Genomic DNA, 15,402 nt, shown 5'->3' on the forward strand with positions numbered 1-15,402 from the left:
CCTCTTTTTCCTAGTCATGCTTTTCAATTAACCAAAATGCACCCCAAGGGGCTCTTTGAGGGGCCAGAGACCTTGTTGCCAATGTCCAATCCTATTCCCTCTTTAAATCCAAGGCCCAGGAACAGAATGGAGCCCCTGAAAATGAGGCTTGTGGAACAGCAAAGTGAAGGGAAGGGGAGAAACTTGTCCTTGCATTTTACGGAAGAGATAAGAGTATGAAATTTCTGGCTGGCTTTTGCAGCACAGCCAGGTTCTCCAAGAGTGGCATGACAGAGAGAATGGAAAGAGAGAGGAAAAAGTAGAGTGACAGAAGAGGAGCTTGAGAGCCTTCCAGCCACCACACGGTGCAGGGATACCCTTGCTACCCTCATTTATCCCCTGTCAGGGAGGGCCTCAGTGCCCAGTGTGGCGGAGGACCGATCCCTCCCACTGCCGCAGGTCACCGGTTGAGGTGAACTGTTTCCACCCGGAGGGAGCTCAGGAAAGAAAGAAATCAGCCTGTACACAAAGTCATTACATTCACACAAACAAACGGCTTCCAAACAAAATCCCCAGTCTGAGTAGAGGGACTCCAGGGCCTGAGTGGAGTTCTGAACCCCCTGCCTCAGCTGGAGATACCTTGACAGGCAGCTGAGTCCCTATAGTGCCACAGATGCAAATGCTCAAAATGCCCAAATGATGCCGGTAGCGGCCAAGTCTTCACAGAGTGAAGTCCCAGGGACACCCAGAAGAGACAGAAAAACGTCAGGTATAGTCTAGCTTGCTCACCCAGTTTCAAGGTTGCTGGCTTCTTCAGAGGTCACTTTCTTTGTACCAGTGAAGCATTGGAGGCAGCAGATGTCATGCCAGGGGGTGAAAGGGAGGTTCCCCAAAACAAGAACATTTTGGCAGCTGCTGAGAAATCCCCTTAACATTTCTATTCTAGAGTCCAGTAGCCAGGAGCAGCTGGCACTCCCAGGCATCCCCCACCTTGCCTGGTAGTGAAACCAGGCTGATAGGCTCAGTCGTCCGAAGTGTGCTGCAGTCCTCATAGGGGCCACCAAAATTGTAACTGAAACGCAGTTCAGTCACTTGCCACTTGCAGAGTCCAATTAACAAGAGTGAGGTCTGGAATAAAGAAAGTCACTTTATTCCAAAGCTTAGCTTAGGGGAAGAGGTACAGGCTCCTGCCTTAAAAGATAACCACTTCACTTCCTGGGCAAAAAGCCGGGGCTTTTAAAGGGGGACTTGGCATGAATGCCATGCAGAGGAGGGAGCAAGCAAGTGCAGGGTCTGCATGACTTGCCTTGGTGCCTTACCTAGCAGGTAGTCGAGCTGGCACCATCGTGGGCAGAGCCAGGTTGTAAAGTGAGCATTGCTTCAAGATACTCTCCGGTTGGGAGAGAGTTCCTTCTCAGTCACACTTTAGGATGTGAATTGACTGTTACCTCTAGAGGCAGTCTCCTGGTGGGAAAGTTCTGGCTCTGGAGCTTCTAAGTCAGCACATGGATAAGCTTGCTGTGTAGGGAGTGTCTGGTGAAGGGAAGGTAAAGGTTTTGCATTTCTAAAGAGCTAAGTAGGAAGTGGGGAACAGGAAAAGGAGGAAAGAGGAAAGAAAAAAATACGTTTTTTTAAAAAACCTCCTTCTCTTTTGCTTAGAAAAATGGGGATACTCCGTTACAGAGGAGGGGTCAGGAGTAGCTTCCCGGGGAGTTGGGCTGGGGTGATGCAGTGTGATTCCCCACGTGCTGTCCCATCGCTTACTCCCAGCCACTGCTAACACCACCGTCGCTTCAGCTTCCTCCTCCCCTCCGCAGACCTCCGCCTCCTCCTGGCTGCACCAGAGTGTGTGCCCCCTCGGATGAGCCCACCCTGGGCCCATGGGGAGGGCCTGGAGTCAGGCGGCCCGAGCAGGGCAGGTCTGAGGCGCCCTCTTCCTCCTGCAGGCCTCTCTCTGGAACGCCTACCCAACTCCATCGCTTCCCGCTTCCGCCTGACGGAGAGGGAGGAGGAAGTGATCACCTGTTTTGAAAGGGCCTCCTGGATCGCTCAGGTGTTCCTGCAGGAATTGGAGAAGGTGAGCTGGAAATAACACCGTGGTAGGAGCTGCTGTCTATTGAGCACCTATATCTACAGATCCCACTAAATCCATAGGTCACCTGTGTGCTAATTAGAAGGCACCTTCTCTGTCCCCCAAAGACACTCTACTTCATAGGTTGGAAAACTCATTATAGTATACTGATTTCACTAGAATGAGACTCTTTACTGGAAAATAGTTTAATAGATAAATGAGTCCATGCCATCTGCTAGGCACCAGGAACTCCTTGGTGAGCTCATCTTGCAGCACCAAACATAACAGCCCTGTTTGTATCCGTTAACTTGTTGACTGCTCACAGCCACCCCTGAGGTGGGTGTTGTACTTATCCCTGTTTAATAGATGAGCTTTAGGAGATTGAATCATTTGCTCACCATTCGTTCCCTGGCAGGGGTGGTGTCCGCCTGGGTCTTGCAGCTGGACATCCTTCCCTGCTCTCGGTGTCCCAGAAGCTCCTCCCTGGATCCTGTCGGGAAGCAGGATCTTGGGATTCCTTCTCTGAGCCTTTCAGAGGCTGGTGAAAGAGCTGGTCACCAGGGCCCTGGCAGTTTTCAGATCTCCCTCCCTCTCCATTCCCTATGATGGGTCTGAGTTAACTCTGCAGGGTATCAAGTACAGGTGGTAGCAGTGTTTGTGGTAAGTATCCCAGCCCTTCCCCTTCTGGGAGGCTCTGGTTTATTTTTTATTTTTTGCTTTTAATTTTTATGCATTTTATTTATTATTATTTTTTAGATGGATTCTTGCTCTGTCACCCAGGCTGGAGTTCAGTGGCACGATCTCAGCTCACTGCAACCTCCGCCTCTGGGTTCAAGCGATTCTTCTGCCTCAGCCTCTTGAGTAGCTGGAACTATAGGCATCTGCCACCATTTTTGTATTTTTAGTAGAGACATGGTTTTCACCATGTTGGCCAGGCTGGTTTTGAACTCCTGACCTCAGGTGATCTGCCTGCCTCAGTCTCCCAAAGTTCTGGGATTACAGGCCCGTGCCCGGCCTCCATTTTATTCTTTTTCCCTCCACATCTTAATACTATGCCATGAGGGGTCCTTAGTTCAATGCTAAGGGGACAGGAAACTGTATTCAACAGAGATCCTGCTAGCCCTTCTTGAGTGCCTGCTTTTGTGTCAGACACAACTCCAAGCACTTTACATTCATTCTGTGATTTAACCCTCACACTGACTGGATGAAATAGGCCCTGTTGTCCTTCCCATTTTACAAGTAAGAAAACAAATTTGAGGAGGAGTTAGCCTGCCAGAGCTTACCTCGTTAATAAGTGGTATTGGCAGGATTTGAACCCAGGGAGTGTGGCTCTGAATGCTCGCAGGGAAGATATTGGGGGTGATGCTTAGGTATGCTGTGGAGTAGATATTTAACATGTTAGATGGAAGGTTCTAGAGCAGAGTAGATTAGGGTTGGTGCCCTGAAGGAGGAGGTGGTCATGGACTGAGAGACTTAGAGCCCAGGAGACACTTGCACCTCACCTGCCTCAGCAGATGCCAAAATGTCAGTCCGGTACCCATTTTTGTGATGGGCCATTTCGGAGGAGTCTACCCCAGGCCAGGTCATTTCCCCTAGAGCAGGATTCTCAACCTCAGTGCTGTTGATATTTGGGACTGGAGAATTCTTTGTTGGTGGTGGGGGCGGGGGGCTGCCGTGTATATTATAGGATGTTTAGCAGCATCCATGGCCTCTCCCCACTATGCCAGTAGCACTATCCCCCTCGTTGTGACAACCAAAAATGTCTTCAGTTACTGACAACTGTCCCCTGAGGGCAAAGTCACCCCCCTGCTGACAGCCACTGCTCTAGAAGATGTCTCCTTGATTGGACTTCAGGAGGAAAGGAGAAGTGACTGATGGGCTCAGCAAATCTAGGACTTGAGTGCCCATTCTCTGGCAGAGGCCACTTAGAGACTCAGCATGGTTGAGCTGACCTCCACCAAAGGGGAATGGGTCACTGCTAGACAGTAGTAGTGTTTTAGGAGCTTTTCATGTTTGCATTGCATGTGGTTGGGAGGAAACTTTCATGGAAAAGATAAAATCTGCTGCTCATCTGGAAGCCTAGGCTTTGGACTTTCAAAAGGGGATTAAGGTGATGAGCTATAGTGCCAGGCACTGTACTGTCCCTGTCAAATGTCTGATGATGATGTCCAGGGCCGGAATCAGTGCCTGGTAGCAGTGGGCAGACAAACGGGGCCCTATAGTTGTTATCTTAAGTTGAGGGAGGGCAGGCCATAGAACCTTGTGCACCCTCAGAAATGCTGTGTGTCCCTCCTGAGACCTAGTCTTGACCTCTAAGGAACTAAGACCCTCTCTTAAATCTACTCTGAATTCTGAAAGAAGAGGCGGATGCCTCAGATTTTTTTCCCCTGAGATTAGACAAAGGAAATGGTATACAGAAGGCAGGCCAGTCTTGTTGGGCTGGAGGACCCTGTTAGGGCTGAGGCTTTTAAGCAACAGCTCAGTTAATGATGTAATTATTCCTCAGCTTTTCCTGGAACCAGGGGGGGTCTCAGTTCTCTGGATGTTCTGATGTTCCATGCTTGTTTGACAGGGACAGTACAGTGCCTGGCAGGCACTCAGATGTTTGTGGAATGAATTAACTGATACATAGTGCAAATAGCCTGGAATCCGTTCCTGGCTAGGCTTGAGTTTGAGGTCCAGACTGACACCAGCTTTGTGACTTTATGCATTAAATTATTATTGATGGATTGATTGGGATAAGAGTCTCACTCTTTTGCCCAGGATGGTCTGGAACTCCTGGCCTCAAGCGATTCTCTTGCCTCGGCCTCCCAAAGTGCTGGGATTACAGATGTGAGCCACCACGTCTAATTTACGCTTTTGACCTTAGACATTTTCTGAGCCTCAGTTTCGTCGTCGATGAAATGCAAATAAAACCAGCCCTGTAGGACAGTTGTGAGACATAAATAAGATTTGGGCTTGGGTGGCGATTTTGTAAGAGTTTCATTTCCCCTTCTCTTTCCTTAACTGGAGGTGAGGTGTGGACAGCAGTGAGACTAAGGAGACAGCTCCTGTCCTGTGGGAGTGAAGTCTGGTGGGAGCTGAGGTTTGCATACGCAGAACAGGGTAGCAATGCTGCATGAAGCGGTCTCTCTACCACGTGCTCAGACAATGAGTGCTGTCTGGTTGAAGAGCGAGTGCTCAGCATGGCTCTGTACAGACAGGGAAGTCATCCTGCAGTAGGGGGTAAGGGAGAGGGGAACCTGACTGCGCTGGCTCTGCCACCACCCCTCAACCTGAGTGGCCTTTGGGCAGGAAGAGACCCTCTCTGTTCTCACCTGTGAAATGGAAATGATGACTGTTCCTACTTAGTAGAGCTGCTCTAAGGACTAAGTGAGTTAATGAATTTAAAGCTCTGTGATTGTTGAATGAATATTAGGGGCTTAGTGTGGTGGCTCATGCCTATAATCTCATCACTTTAGGAGGCCGAGGTGGGAGGATTGTTTAAGCCCAGGAGTTTGAGATGAGCCTGCGCAATATAGTAAGACCCTGTTTCTTAAAAAAAATTTAAAAAAAAGACACAGGGCTTGTGGGCATCTAACAGTTGGATGGGGAGAGAATGCTTTAGACATATTTTGAGTTAAAGTGAGTTACATGGAGCCTGGTCTGAGAATTGCAACAATGTGCCCTTGAACAGCAGGGACTGGGATGGTGATGAGGCCACCTCCTCTTGCTGAGTGACCCCCTGCTTCAGAACTTTGAGACAACGGCTCTCTCTCTGTTCCCCTTCCCAGACCACAAATAACAGCACGTCGAGGCATCTGAAAGGCTGTCACCCGGTTGACTATGAGCTCACCTACTTCCTGGAAGCCGCCCTCCAGAGCGCCTATGTGAAAAACCTGAAGAAGGGGTAGGTCACTGGTAGTTGAGTGAGTGTGGGAACAATTCCCCTGGGCTGAGACTTTTGACGTGGCCTTAAGGCTGCTCTCCCTCTTCTCTGGCCTGTGCACACATGCTCTCCCAGGAGGATCGGTGGGGACTGGCTTGTGTCACATCTTGTCAGACAGGAGTGTACGGAGGCGTTCTCAGTGGGAAGGACCACGCTTCAGGAAGCCACGGAAGCAGTAAAGCCTGTGTGTGCTCAGGGGAGACTGCTGAGAAGAGAAACAGGAATGGGCATCTCAAGAGGGTAGGGCGGAGGGCACCTGGAAGGTGATGTTGAAAAAGCAAAGGACAGTGAGCTGGCCAGTGGGTCTGGTTTTGTCCACTGTCGTCTGTGGTGTGAATGAAGTTATTTGGTTCCTCTGAGCCTCACGCTCCCCAAAAACCCAATGGGAAGGCAGATATCTGTTCATTCCAGCTTTTAAGGAGTGGTGAGGGACGAGGGAAAGTATGGTAGAAGTAAAGTTCTGGCATCACGCCAGGGCTGTGGCTGTCCCTGCTGACGAGGCAGCAGAAATGCTTGTTTGCCTGTGGGTTGTGTTGAGGTCCTTCGGAATACTGGCCTATCTGAGACCTAAGAGCCACAGTGCCTGGAATGCCTTCCGTAGGCTTTTGCTCCTGGGTCTCTTGAGTTCCCTCAGTATTTATTGATCATTATCTTTACCATCTTAGAAAAAGGGAAGTGGCAGGATAATAGGATCATCGTAGGGAGAAGGTCAGCAGTAAGACAAATGAATAAAGATCTCTGTGACATGAATAAGTTTAAGGAAAAGTGCTGTGCCTTGATATGCATATGCAAATATCTCCATAAACCTTTTTAGTGCATAAAGAGCAGCGTTGCTGCTAGCACATCCCACCTTCAGCCCTAAGGCGGTTTTCTCCTTTCTCAGTAAACAGAACATACAATCGAGTTTTACACCTCGATGTTCCATTGCCCAGGGACGGGCAGGAGACAGATGCTTTTCTCTATCTCAACTGCCAAGAGGCCTTCTTTCCTCTTATATTAATCCTCCTCAGCACAGACCCTTCACGGGTGTCAGGCTGGGGGACGATAGGTCTTTCCCATCCCACGAGGCCATATTTCAGACTATCACACGGGGAGCAACCTTGGACAATACCTAGCTTTCCTAGGCAGAGGTCCCTGCGACCTTTGGCAGTGTACGTGTCCCTGGGTACTTGAGATTAAGAGAATGGTGATGATTTTTCACAAGCATACTGCCTTCAGGCACTTGTTTAACAAAGCACATCCTGCACAGCCCAAAATCCGTTAAACTTTGAGTCACCACAGCACATGTCTCTTGCAAGGACAAGGTTGGGAGTAGGGTCACCGAGTCTCTTATGTCTACTTCTTTCTATATAGACACAGTAACAGGCTGATCTCTCTTTCTTTTCCCCACAACTTGTTTAGTAGAATAAAGCAAACTTACTGTTTTCTTCTACCTGATACTCTCTCTCTTTTTTTTTTTTTTTTTTTTGAGACGGAGTCTCGCTCTGTCGCCCAGGCTGGAGTGCAGTGGCCGGATCTCAGCTCACTGCAAGCTCCGCCTCCCGGGTTTACGCCATTCTCCTGCCTCAGCCTCCCAAGTAGCTGGGACTACAGGCGCCCGCCACTCGCCCGGCTAGTTTTTTGTATTTTTTAGTAGAGACGGGGTTTCACCGTGTTCGCCAGGATGGTCTCGATCTCCTGACCTCGTGATCCGCCCGTCTCGGCCTCCCAAAGTGCTGGGATTACAGGCTTGAGCCACTGCGCCCGGCCTCTTTTTTTTTTTTTTTTTTAAAGACAGATCTTGCTCTGACATCCAGGCTGGAGTGCAATGATGTGATCTCAGCTCACTGCAACTCCCGCCTTCTGGGCTCAGGTGATCCTCCCACCTTAGCCTCCTGAGTAGCTGGGACGACAGGTGCACCATCACACCTGGCTAATTTTTTGTATTTTTTTGTAGAGAGGGAGTTGCACTTTGTTGCCCAGGCTGGTCTCAAACTCGTGGACTCAAGTGATCTCCTGCCTCAGCCTTCTAAAGTGCTGGGATTACAGGCGTGAGCCACTGTGCCTGGCCCTGCTTTATACTCAGTACAACACAGGTCATTTCTGTGACCAAATGTGGGGTTTTTTTCCCCCACTCACAACCAGTTCTCTGACACCAGCTGGGTTTCCTACAATTAAATTCACCTCTAATGCTTGATCTGGGCCCTGGCAGGGGCAGGGGAAATGGAAGGGGTCTGGGAGGGGCACAGAGGCTCAGTCCCTTGAGAGACTGCCTTCCATAGCAGACACCAGTCACAAGTAGCAGGTCCCCAGGTTACCAGCAACTTCTGTCTGAATTGGCTACAAACAGACAGAAGTTGGTTCCATAAGTTGCAGAGGAGCTCATGGAACCCAGGAGAGCAGTTTACTTGCTAGATGACTGGTGTACGGTACAGCCTAGCCAGGTGGAAGTGGTGCATAGGGTTAGGTATGTGGAAGGCATGCGGAGCGTCCAGGCCCCCTCCGGATGCACCACTGCTGCATGTCCAGCAACCTGGAAACTCTCCAAGCCCTGTGCTTTTGGGTTTTTATGGCTGCTCCATTATGTAGGCATGTTGTATTAAATCACTGGCCACTGGTGATGAGCTCCACCTTCAGCCCCTCTCTGGCCCCTGACAGAAAAAATTTGCTGATCTATCCCCCAACTTTAAATAATCACTTTTAATATTTTGATACATGTCTTTCATGTTTTTCTATGCGTAGATACACAGATGTTTTTTTTTTTTCAACAACCACCACAAAATAGTATCCTAGAGGACACACTGCTTGTAGCTTGCTCTTTCCACCCAGGCTTGGCTGTGAGCCTCTTTCCTTCCTGCTTATCTCCCTTCCCCACAAAGTTGCTCAATGTGGGGGTCGAGGAGGAGGTGAGCCAAGTCCACTCCTGCAGGTGGGCTCAGGGCTATGTGGGGCTGGGCACATAGTGGACTTGTGGCAGATCAGGCTTGATCTGGGACCTGGTGGGGACAGGGGAAATGGGAGGAGTCTGGGAGGGGCAGAGAGGGTGGGATGAGGCTGAGGATTGTAGGACAGCAGGAATCTGCAGGAGAGGGTCCATGGCTAAATAATTGGGAAACAATGGATTGGAGACCTCTGAGACTCTCTAGAACCGGAGCCTGAAGGTGAGTCATGCATCTCCAGGAGGAGGCAAAGGCCTGTGAAGCTACTGACTGTTCGATGTGGTGCCCTTGTCTGGAGTGGGTCTCCAGGTGCTCTGGGACTGCCAGGGGAGCATTCTGACCAAAGCACACAGGTCTGGCCCAGGCAGCTTTTCCATCTAGCAGGTATCCCTGCCCAACAGAGCTGCATATCAGTAACCTTAAGCTTGAGTTCTCAATTGCCTGGAAGAGAAGGAGGTGGAGTTGTTTGTCCAGAATGTGGAACAGGCCGTGGTGACGTCACTTCCAGGAGGCAGTGGCTGTGATGACTGCAGTAGGCAGGTGGACCTGGGCCTTGGGGAGGCAGACCTGCCCCAGCAGGACCGTTGGCCCAGGGGAGGCCTATGCCCTCTTCCTTCTCTTTCTCTCCACCCTGCCCTTGCTGTTGTGGGGGCAGGAACTGCACGTCCCTATCTTCCAAATGGAAAGAATAGGGTGGAAGGAGCCGCGAGCAGTGGCTCACATATGCAATCCCAGCACTTTGGGAGGCTGAGGCGGGAGGATCGCTTGAGTCCAGGAGTTTGAGGCCAGCCTGGGCAACATAGGGAGACTTTGTCTCTACAAAAAATAAACAAAATTGGCCAGGCTTAGTGGCATGCGCCTGTAGTCTCAGCTACTTGGGAGGCTGAGGTGGGAGGATCATCTGAGCCCGGGAGGCGGAGGTTTCCATGAGCTGTGATTGTGCCACTGCACTATAGCCTGAATAGCAGAGTGAGACCCTGTGTCAAGGAAAAAAAAAAAAAAAAAGAATAGGTTGGAAGGGCCCCTTCCAACTGGGAAACAGGCTGCTTCTCTTTCTCTCCTCATGCCTGGCAGACAGGAGAGTGAGGAGCACAGCTGTGGAGTCAGCACCCCTGGGAGTGAATCCCAGCTCTTTTTTTTTTTTTTTTTTTTTTTTTTTTTTTTTTTTTTTTTTTTTTGAGACAGAGTCTCGCTTAGTCGCCCAGGCTGGAGTGCAGTGGCGCGATCTCGGCTCACTGCAAGCTCCGCCTCCCGGGTTCACGCCATTCTCCTGCCTCAGCCTCCTGAGTAGCTGGGACTACAGGCGCCCGCCGCCTCGCCCGGCTAATTTTTTGCATTTTTAGTAGAGACGGGGTTTCACAGTGTTAGCCAGGATGGTCTCGATCTCCTGACCTTGTGATCCGCCCGCCTCGGCCTCCCAAAGTGCTGGGATTACAGGCGTGAGCCACCGCGCCCGGCCAAATCCCAGCTCTTATGACAAGCTTGTGTGTACATGGGCAAGTCCCTTGAGCTCTCTGAACCTCTGCTTTCCTTACCTGTAAGGTGGTGGTGAGCACCATGCCTGCCTTCTCATAGCGTTGTTGTGGGGATCATATTATATGTGAACACCCACCCACCCACCAGGGTGCCTGGTAGATCACAGCTGCCTAGAATTCATGCCTGTAATTCCACAGCTTTGGGAGGCCGAGGTGGGAGGATTGCTGGAGCCCACAAGTTTGAGTCCAGCCTGGACAACATAGTGAGACCATCTCTACAAAAAAAATTATTTTTAATTAGCTGGACATCGTGGTGTGCACCTGTGGTCCTAGCTGCTCGGAAGGCTGAGATAGGAAGGTTGCTTGAGCCCAGGAGATCGCGGCTGCAGTGAGCCATGATGATGCCATTGCACTTCAGCCTGGGCAACACAGCAAGACCCTATCTCAAAAAAAAAAAATACAAATAAAGGAAAAGAAAAGGAAAATCAAAGCCAGTATTATCATTTGTTTTTATTATTTTTGTGTAGTCCATAGCTAGACAGGCTGCTGGCCCAAACATGAGCCACCTTTTGTTTTCTTTCTGTAATTTCTCAAGTGGTAGGCCAGGGAGGTGGTGGTGTCTCTGTTTGGAATGTGTGGCTGTGGAGGCCGGGAGAGAAGGCAGTTCACCCGCAAGGGTAGGACCCGCTGTGGAGTCCTGGGCTCCTTGGACCACCTGTGCCAGAGGTGGGGCTGAGGACAGCCCAGGGGCACTGAGAAGTGCAGCTTCCTTGCTCCACCTCCACCATCTGCTTTTTTGATCCTTTTTTGGTTGCTGAGCTTTGGTTTCAGAGAAACAGTGGTCCGGAGTCCTAGTTCCTGTTTTCATGGCCCAACAGTTGAAGCTGGAGACCACCACTCCCCCACGGCTGCTACTTGGAGCCCCCTTGTCTCCTTCTGCCAGTTGTGAGCTCCCAGGGATGAGTCTGGGGGACCCGAAGAGAGGCCGTCCTCAGCTCTGCCTGCGGGAGATTTGGGAGGAGCAGGGGTCACCATTCTAACTCCTCAGTGATTTATGATGAGGACCTGGGGCAGTTGTGCCTGTAAGGCAGAGGTGGCCTGCCACCTGTTTTTTTGTAAATAAACTTCTGTTAGAACACAGCCATGCCCATTCATTTACATATAATCTCACCACAGACTTGAGTAGCCGCCTTTGGGACCTTATGGGAAAGTCTGTAAAATTTGCTGTCTTTATTTGCCCTTTAGAGAAAAACAGTTTGCTGGCCGCTGCACTACAGGGGTTAAGGAGTCCTCAATTCCTCCCTCCCAAGGACCTGCAGAGGCACGAAGGCCAGAGGGGCTGTTCTTATCTATGAAAGCTTCCTGGAGTGGATTTGGTGGGGACGGTGGGGAGGGGACGGTTCTAATTTCAATACTCCATCTCCTTCATTCATCCATTTCAGGGATATTTCTTAGGATAATGCATGCCCCTTAGGAAGTGCTAAATTCACACCAGGCACCTGCATATGTGTTAGTCCTGCCAGTATTCCCTGAGGGAAACGCCATAGTTAGCATCCCTGCTTCACAGATGGGAAATCGAGGCACAGGGAACAAAAGTGACTTGTCCTCAGTAGAGCCAGGATTTTGTGCGCAGGGCCCGGCTGACTTTCTTAGCTGGCGGTCTTATCTGATAGGCTACCTACCCACAGCAGGCATTCTGTTACTGAGCCCCTGGGCCACCACCCTTGGGGTGCTGCTAACCTAGTGTGGGTTCCCCAAGGATGCTCACGCCCTGCAAGTGCTGTGTCCCAGCTTCTGGTGTGAAAACTTTGGTGGGTGCTCTCGCCATCTGGAGGAAGTAAGGGTGAGGCCCCGGGGGTGGAGGCTACTCTGTGGCCCTGAACAGGTTCCCCATCTGCCCCCTGTAGTTGGCTTCCTCCCCTCTAAGTGCTTCTGTTTGTCCATGTCCCAGAGGGTGCAAGGGTCCAGTGAGAGGAAAGGAATGCAAAACACCTGGAGTATTTTCACAGCTATTAACTTCCTCTCCATTGGGAGCCCCCCCACAGCCACCTGTAGGGGTTGCCTGCTCCCCTTCCCCACAGCTGAATTTTCTGCAGGTATGACTTTAAGGTGAACATCAAGGACAGCCAGGAGGGGAAGAGGGAGAGAGACCAGCGGCAGTCATGCTTTTGCTGCGGGCCTGGCTGGACCATGTGTTTGGTGTACAGTGCTCTGGGAAGGCCAGGTGACCCCATTCACTAGTGAGGGAGGCTTGGAGAGGTTGAGTCACTTGCCCGAGCTCACCCACTGGGATTCCAGCTTCGAGCCTGAGCGGCCTGGAAACTCATGCCATTTCCAAATTTGGGGGCGTGGAAGGACAGCCTGGGGAGTGCATGGGTGTATGGGAGAAGCCAGGGCCTGGTGATGGCTGGGAGCATAGAGCCGATCCACGGTGCGCTGACTCCCACCTCTCTGGGACCCTGAATCACCATTCTCAAAGGGTGTCTCCCCTTCTTGGGGGTGGTCCCGCCCTCCCCAGAGCCTGCTTCCCCTTCTGCACTCTGTGCTGAAGCCACAGGAGGGTTGTGGGTCTGTGTGTATGCAATGCAGCAGTGGGCAGAGGTGTTGACTCACCATCACCCCCCAGAACGCCCAAGCAATTTCAGTCACTTTCTGTTGCTGTAGCTCCACCCCCTCCCTTCCTCTTCTTTCTTCCTGAGGCACACATTTTGGTCCTTACAGCCAGGATCCTGGCTCCACCCCGCCCCAGCCTCACCACCCTGAAGAGGGGTAGAAATTGAGTCATCATTTCTTTTCGAGGAAACAGCCCAAACATTTGAAAGTCTTGAAAGTCTTGGCATGTAAGTAGCAGTCCCAGGACACGTGGCAGTTACTCAGCCCCTCTGTCTATTTCCTGTGGCCCATCCAGCCCAGAGGAGCTGGAGTTGCAGCCTGTGTGCCTGGCTGGGCTGTAAATAATTTCTGTGCGCCTTTCCTCATAATTGTGGCTAATATTTGTTGAATACTTACTCCATGCCAGGCTGAATGCGAATGCCTTTCTGTATAATCCTGTGAAGCAGGAACTAATAAAATCCCCATTTTACTGAAGAAAGGAGAGGTTAAGTAACTCGCCCAAAGTCGGAACTCACAAATGTAAACCCCATGAGCCTGGTGCTGAAGCTGGGTCTGTCCAGCCCACGGCACCACGGCGTGTCTACATCAGTGAGCCTGTGTAGTACCACATTGTCCCTTGGGCACAGTGATATCCTCGTAGGTGGATCGTCAGTTCCAGTATTTTTTTAATGTATTTGTTAGGAAGTTAAAAAATAATATAAAGATATCTTAGCCCAGGATTGCTCAGCCTCAGCACTGTTGATATTTTGAGCCAGGTATCTTCATTGTGGGGCTCTCCTATACATTGTAGGTTTTAGCAACATCTCTGGCTTCCACCCACTAGATGCCAGGAGCACCATCCCTCCACTCCCCTCACTGCCCCCACTCCCCCCACTCCCCTTGGCCAAGAGTGACACTGGAAATGGTTCCAGACATTGGCACATGTCCTGGGTGGGGGCACAGTTGCCCCCAGTTGAGAACCACTGTCTTAGCTGAAGGTGCTAGAAGCAGAGTACCTGTCAGATGCTGGCGTCAGCTCATTTGCATTAGGGCAGCTCTGAGCCGTCTGTTAAAGGGCTGCGGAGTCAGGGCAGCGTTTTCTGCCGGCTACATTCCATCCTGCCCACCTGGGCTCTTGGGATGTTTGGGAAGCAGGGAGAACCCCTTCTCGGTGTTCAGGGAGCTCACTACCCCATGAGGGGAGTCAGGTTTAGGTGATGAAGCCCAGAGAAAAGCCCTCAGTTCCTGTCCCAGGTTGCCTCCGAGTGCCTGCTATGGGCCAGACGCCCCGCCCTCACTGCGGGGTTCAAGCTGTGGCCAGGAGGAGGTCCCCTCCCGTGGTGGAGTGACCGTCCCAGAGGGGAGCCTGTGGTGGAGACGGTCAGGCAGTGCTCTGTGCTGGGGGGAAAGAGCAGAGAGGTGGGGGTGCTGCCTGGGCTGGGGTGGACCCTGAAGGTGTCTGAGGAGCAGTTCACCCCAAGGGGCCAAGAGTGGAGCAGAGGTGCTGCAGTTCCTCAGGGGCCCAGGGAGAGGGAGAGATGGTGGAGCCTGCCTCCTGCCTGAGCTCATTCCCACATGGGCCTGGGTGGACCCAGCTGCCAGTGAGCCTAAGGAGACCCTGCTGAGAACAGGGTGGAGCTAGATGGCCACAGCAGTGTCCGCCCCCAGAGTTCAGCTTATCCCTCCCATTGAGGACTTGACCTAATTTAAAGAGTGTGCTGTTGTCCACTGTGTCTGGTGGGTGGCAATTGCTGGACCCCAGACGCTTTCCTTGGAGCTTCAGGAAAGCCTGAGCCTCCCCTTCTCTGGCTAAGCCTGAGACTGCTACCCAGTTCCTCATCAGGATGTCTGAGGGATGTTAATTTCCTCCAGGAGCCTTGCCCTATTGATTCAGCGGCTGATTCCCCCAGATGGCTCTTGCCCCTTGCTCTGTGGCTGATGACAGGGTTCCTAATTGAGCTAGAACTGAAGGCACAGGCCTGAAAGGGCCATCAGGAATTAGGAGGCCCCAGTGCAAAGGAGCCAGCGGTGGGTGGGGGTGGAGGGCATCTCTTCCCCTCACCACCACTAGAGGGCAGCCGTGGACTCTGTTTGGAGGCTCGCCCCAGGCAGTTCGGCCACCTGGTTGCCAGGAGGGGGCACCTTTCTGACATGTTTTTTTGGGAGGTGGGCAATGGCCGCTGGGCCCAGGGTTCAAACTATAGGGGAGGCTCCAGAAATAAGCTTGGTTTTGTTTTACTTGAAACTGCTCCAGGGGTGAAGCAGTGGGGGCCTGGAAGGGGAAGGGGGGACCTTTCAGTGCCAGGGAAGCTGGTTGTCCCCGTCAGTGGCTCTGACTGCACTAGGACGAGTGCCTGGGCATCTCCCAAGAACAAGAACATGAACTGACTCTGTTCCTTTACCCAGAGTGGGCAACAAACCATTTCTCTCTGAGTTGGT

General features: G+C 51.6%; 1 protein-coding gene across 5 annotated transcripts in view; it reads left to right on the plus strand.

Moving 5' to 3' along the window:
• LOC105464975 (tetratricopeptide repeat domain 7A) overlaps window positions 1–15,402 on the plus strand; it is a 157,075-nt gene that overhangs the window by 54,071 nt on the left and 87,602 nt on the right. For all 5 annotated transcript variants that reach the window (XM_071076660.1, XM_011713147.3, XM_011713149.3 and 2 more), the window contains exons 4-5: window positions 1,926–2,056; window positions 5,824–5,939. In XM_071076660.1, the coding sequence (XP_070932761.1) occupies window positions 1,926–2,056; window positions 5,824–5,939 (247 nt within the window). The remainder of the gene's footprint in view (window positions 1–1,925; window positions 2,057–5,823; window positions 5,940–15,402) is intronic.

This window comes from Macaca nemestrina, chromosome 13, assembly GCF_043159975.1.
Source record: "Macaca nemestrina isolate mMacNem1 chromosome 13, mMacNem.hap1, whole genome shotgun sequence".
NCBI classification, from domain to species: Eukaryota; Metazoa; Chordata; class Mammalia; order Primates; family Cercopithecidae; genus Macaca; species Macaca nemestrina.